Source organism: Pteropus vampyrus, unplaced genomic scaffold (genome assembly GCF_000151845.1).
Source record: "Pteropus vampyrus isolate Shadow unplaced genomic scaffold, Pvam_2.0 Scaffold39, whole genome shotgun sequence".
Lineage (NCBI taxonomy): Eukaryota > Metazoa > Chordata > Mammalia > Chiroptera > Pteropodidae > Pteropus > Pteropus vampyrus.
Genome location: NW_011888820.1, coordinates 6,766,140 through 6,772,191, shown reverse-complemented (window position 1 = coordinate 6,772,191; position 6,052 = coordinate 6,766,140). Strand labels below are relative to the sequence as shown.

The 6,052-nt window shown below is 40.4% G+C and overlaps 1 protein-coding gene across 1 annotated transcript in view; it reads right to left on the bottom strand.

Moving 5' to 3' along the window:
- Positions 1 to 6,052, bottom strand: part of PRDM6 (PR/SET domain 6) — a 99,238-nt gene that overhangs the window by 7,089 nt on the left and 86,097 nt on the right. The window contains exon 6 of the mRNA XM_011358302.2: positions 2,462 to 2,638. Within this exon, the coding sequence (XP_011356604.1) occupies positions 2,462 to 2,638 (177 nt within the window). The remainder of the gene's footprint in view (positions 1 to 2,461; positions 2,639 to 6,052) is intronic.

Below are 6,052 nucleotides of genomic sequence, written 5' to 3'. Positions count from 1 at the left end.
CATACTGTTAGAAAGGAAACAAAAGATATCATTGCTAAAGCCCATCAAATATTAATCTGATGAATTAAAAGTAAGTTAAAATGGCAACTCTATTGGAAACATGACAAAAACAGGATGTTAAAGGAAAAAAATTGAGTGGAGTCAACAAGGTTACACATAAGTAACACCTTAACATTAATAGAAATCTATTTCCCATTCTGACCCTGAAACCTCTTCAATTAATTACTAAAATCTATTTACACAGCAACAAGATAAAAATCAATCTGATCCCTGGCACTGTGTCCGTCTAGCTGCCCTCTCTAATCTAAAGGGCCAGAAGGCTCATCCTCCTGCATCTCTGCTTTGAAAAAGCTCCCTTGCTCAAAAGCATGGGAAATGTGCCATTGTCACCTTCCACATCCAGAGCAGTGGGAAAGCCAGAATCTGTGACCCCATTAGCCCAGTGAAGGTCAGGCCTGAGGGTGATGACAAAGTCCACTGTGCAGGACACAAACACCTGCACTAAGGAACTCTAGGACTGTGTTAATCCACCTGGCCCTTAGGGTAGATTAGAAAAAAGTGGAGTCTACGGCCATGCTACCTGAACAAGCCTGTTCCCGTCTGATCTGGGAAGCTAAGCAGGATTGGGCCTGGTTGGTACTTGGATGGGAGACCACCTAGGAAGACCTGGTGCTATCGGCATAAAATATTAAAAAATAAGGGATTGTAAATTGACAACGTCCTTGCAATCTGTGAGGTCAACCAATCACCTAAAAAAAACTTAAAAAAAAAAAGAAAAGAAAAAAGTGGCCCCTTTGGGCTATCACAGCTCCAGAGGTCACCATTTGTCTCACATTAGTGCAGGCTCCATTTTAGACCCTCTCCAGTCCCCTTAGCCAGATGCCTATATGCAGTGAACAATCTGTACCTACATACAAAGATGAAAATTAAAACTTTATTATTATTATGATATATTAAACCATATAGTTAAGAATAATGAATAAAGGCAACTAAATTGTGAGGACGTGAGTGAAGATAACAGCATTTTATGAGCTCTTCCTTCTGCTGACAGATTTGGAGGCAGAGGTAAGTAGGACTCAGACCAGCAGGACTCTGTTACTTTGAGCTGAGCCTGGCCTCAGGCTGAGTGCAACAGCCAGCCACACCTGCAGGTTCCGAGGGAAATTCATGGGTAATGAGGCTCCAGGAAGACTCCTTGGCTGAAACCGAGCAAGGGGGTTTGCCTCCTACTGCCTGAATCATTTCCTTTCTTGTTTGATGTAAGAGAGGTGAACAGAAAAGAGTTGATTATACAGCCGGTAGAAACTATTTTGAGATGTCAACCAGTCATACACATTGGTTCACACTTCCAAGCCTTCTGTATACTGTCTGGGCTACCAGAAATGCCTATTTCCTTTGTATGTCTAGAAAAACTACTAAGCCTTCAAATCACATCTTAGTCATCCTCTCTCCCAGATAGCACCTCTGTGCTACTCTGAAACATTGTACATACATGTCTTACTGTTTTTCACTTTTGCACCTTTCACCATATGTGGTCATACTTGTTTACTGTCCACATAAACTATGAGGTCTTCAAAGGCTGGAGAGCTGAGTCTCACCCACCTTTGTATCTCTTGTGTCTGCAGGGTGCCTAGTTCAAAAGAAGGTGCTCAATAAATATTTGCTGAATGAATGAACACGTCCATAAATGAATAAGTGAATGAATGCATAGGCCGTCTTGCATGATGCAGATGTCCACCGTTCTGATGACTGTGCTATATCCAGGAACATACTCTCTTGCTCAGATGCCCTTACCTGGCCAAAGCCCTTGGAATTCAATTCTACCTCTTTCCACATTTCCTAAATCTTCAAAAACTCAAATGTGCCCTGTGTTTGGTCTTGTTTTTCTTTTTTCACCAACATGGTAATTCTGAGATCCAAAAGGCACACTGAGAAGTCACAAGTTGGCTGCTATCAGAGATTCAAACCTTTTTAACACATAGGAAAGAGAAGATCGTTCACCGGAATCCTAAAGAGTTCAAGTTCCCCAAAAGATGTCCTAAATTGTGGCCACCTTGCTGATGGTCATGGGCTTGCTGATGGTCATTAGATGAAGAAATGAAACACTTCTGAAACTAAGCTCCTAGCTCCAATTCTAGAAGCATAGATCGTTGAGAACTAGAAAGAACCTTAAAATGACTTACTCCTACTTCCTTATTTTACTGATGAAAAAACAGACCCAGAAAGGCTGTCTCATGTCCGAGGTGGCACAGCTCAAGCCAGGATCAATGTACAGGTTTCCTGATTTCATTTTCCAAATGTCAGCCACTATACAAAGTAGGCCTTTTTGAAGCCTGGACACTGACCTTCCACAGAGCCTTCTCCACCAGCTGGCTGAGCTGGGCAGCACCATGCTACCTCGTCTTCTGGCTCTCCGAGAAGGCTAAGAGAAAGCAGGGGTGAAAGGTCAGCCACTACTTACTTGAAGGGCTTTTCTCCAGTGTGGGTTCGGATGTGGTTGTTGAGGGTGGTGGCCCCAGCAAAGGCGCGACCACAGTAGCCGCACTTGAAAGGCCGGTCACTGGAGTGAGTGACCACGTGGTTCCTCAGTTCTGAAGGCTGGGAAAAGGACTGGGAGCAGTGACCACATTGGTAAGGTCTGAAACAAATAAAGAGGCTCTCTGGTCATTATTTTCTATGTTAGCCAGTGGAAGTCAGTATCATGGGGCAAAGGCCAAAACTTTTCGGTGACATTTTTGTTCTGCAGGGACCTTCGGCCACTGGGTTCCCATCACTTGTTGCCACAGAAGCAAAATTCACAGAGCTGCTGACACATTAATTCCCAAATGATTATTTTTTTCTGGTATCGATCTTACCATTTCAGGAACCCCTACTTTCTTGGTTCAAACCCCACCCCCTGCAAATATTAGTGTATGTGTGGGGAGCATGGAGAGTACAGACTTAATTAAGCAGAATGTTCCAGGAGAAAATATGTAATTGCCTCTCATAATTTCATGGCACCCGGAACTTTTCAAAGTGCTTTAAAATCAATTATCTAGTCTAATCTACAGCAATCCTGTAAGGCAGGAAAGTGGTCCTTATTATCTCTGTCAGTTCAAAAACTGAAGATAAACTGTCCTCACAGGAAATAAGCTCTTGATGCCAAGGCCACTCTGGGCATTTAGACCTCACTCTAAGTGCCAGGTAAACGTGCAGGAAAGTCAGCAGGCTGTAGGTGTGTGTTAATAAATACTAAACTGTCTTGGGATCTGTCTACAGCACAACCTCAACTTGGAGTCATCTGATAGTACACAGACGAATACAGGTGTGCTTCAGATTTATTTCTTTGTAAAATAAATCCTGACTTCTACTTAGTCTCCCCCCACCCCTGAATAATATTTATCCATTGGGCCTTTTTCTTGAACTTCAGCTCCCCAGTTTAATCTGGTAGCAGGCAATGATTTACGGTACCACAAAAATGATGGGATGTCACTGTGCTTGCAGAAGGATGACCGTGATGCAAAAACAAATGGAAGGAAGTTGTGACAAATATCTGATAATTAGCAAGATTATCAGAGAACATTCTTTCCAGCTCATGAGGAATAAATCAATTTTTGGTTTTCAAAAAACAGCTTAAAATTCTATCTTCTCTACAAAAGTTCTCCTGCTTACTTAAGCAGAATCTACTGAGTGATGTAAACCCTGGGGAGTTTTCCCTATTTGAAGCTATTTCATATCATTTTTTGACAGGGCTCTAATTTGTTCATCTAAATTTTTGTTGGAAAAATTAAGAATCTGTCATGAGGGATATTAACAGCACTCACAAATCCCTGGTTTGTGCCCAGACGTATCTGGTTGCATTTAGAAAGCCAATGGTAAAAGCAAACTTAATTGCTCTACCTTTAACAAATGCATAAGCTCCAATGACCAGAAACCAAAATGAGGGGCTGGGAGACAATGGTGACCGAGCATGTACAACAATTCAATTAAGTGCAAAATAAAGTGTACCCTCTCATTTGTCAAGTGAGCTGCTTAATTGTGGCTACTTGCCTCGCTGAACACCAATACTATTATTTTACCAGGCTTCAGCACACTGAGCACTGATTGTAGAATTTTTTAGCTTGATTAATAGTCCAGGATTGGTCAATAACTCAATACTATACAATTTTAATTACTTACATTTAGAAATCTATTTAACTGCTCTCGAACAGGTTTCAAAGAAATATATAAGAGTCCTTGATAAGGAGTTTATCAATCTTGACAAATTGCACATGCATTTTATTATAATTATTAAATAATGTTTGAAAGCCATTAAAATTATATGTAGATGAAAACGTCCTCCTGCTGAATTTGTTCTTTGTAGTAACCGTTAACCTTAAAGAGGTCCTCAAGAAATCATTCTTAGGCGTTATCATTCTCCTAAATGTTATTGAAGGGTATAAACAAAATAATATATTAATATATGCTATATCCACTGACAATTGATTTTTATAATAGTGAAGGGACCATTAACATTTATTAGCCTCTGGTTATCTATTTTTAATAGCTATCACAATAAACAATAAGCCACTAAATAAAACCAATTAATCTTTTCTTTTTTTTTTCTAACTCCGATGTCAAAAGTTGGGATGATTTATTTCCTATAGTCAGAAGTCAATCCATCCTTTTTATGTTAATAGTCATGAAGATTTACACACAGAAGCGCAGAAATGACCATAGAGAGGCGTAGGTTGAATTCTTACACCAAGGTAATACCAATGAAAGGCAAATAGGATTCTAACACATCATGCTTGCCCAGCACTGGCTTGAGAGGTGTTTGCTAGGTATCCAGTGGCCTATGGCATAGCTGTTAAAAATTTTGCAAATTTAGTTTGACTGAATGGAAGGGTCCAGAACAGGGAAGATAGGAGAGGCGAGTCCTACTTCAGCCTCTGACAAGTCCCGATCAGCTGTGGGACTTGGACAAGTCACTCAACTTCCCTGACTCTCTTTTCTCACCTCTCTGGTAAGGGAGATGGACTGAAATAGGTGCTCTCTTGCATCCAGTCATGCTCTGTCACTGCTTTCAGATGATCAATAAATGTATGCTGTCTGAGGATCCGCCCAAGCACAGCCTCACGAGAGAGCATACACAATATAACTTCTACCACCTTCTATCATGTGTACTAACCAGTTTCCTGTACCTAGCTAGAGCTTTCTATGGTTTTTGTGTGTGCATGTACAGACCATTTAAATTTCTTTAGTACACACTTGGGAATCGGAGCAACAAGAAAATCTAATATCAATATGTAAAAACAAACTTTATTTTAGTTGATCTCAGAAAACAAAGTGATGGCCCTTCATTCTTAGGTACCTTGGAGAATAAGATTTTAGGCCATAAGGTCACATTCTCCTTTGCAGAAGCTTATCTTATGCAGAATTTAGAACTAAAATGTGTATTCTACTTGCCACTATAATAACAGATTGTCTCTCTCTGCCCAAAAATTTACAAAAACTAGCCCTGAGGAAGCACAGAAGTTATACTGCAAGTAGACAAGATTCTTCTTTTCCTGGATTGTCAGTATTTCCTAAAAAATGAATAAGGGGAAATGATCAAAAAGTAATTTTAATACTGATTATGTCCCAAGATTTCACCTAAGGACATAGGAATACATTCAAGACAGAATGAAATCTTCAAGCCCAAGAGCAGGGCTTAGAAAACGTTATCTCCACTGTGGAACCTCAAACATCACAACTTCTTTTGGGACAACTGGCCACAGGGGTTAAGACTCTCTATGCATGCTTCTGTGAGAACACCCTGACACCTCACCTCCTAATTTACTGCTGAGGGGTGTTGGGGACCCAGAATTAACTGGCATTACTAAGCTTTTTATTCTGATGACTAACATTCCCATTAACTTTTCAAATGTCTAGCCAAAAGTAGGACTTCATTTGTTAAACTTTTGGATATAGTCACATTTAACTCCAAAGTTGTCTCCCTTTGGTGTGACATACCAGAAGAAGCAGAGAGGATTGACATCATCAAGTGCTGTGTTCAGCTTTACTCTTTCCAGAACCTCCTCTCATTGAACAA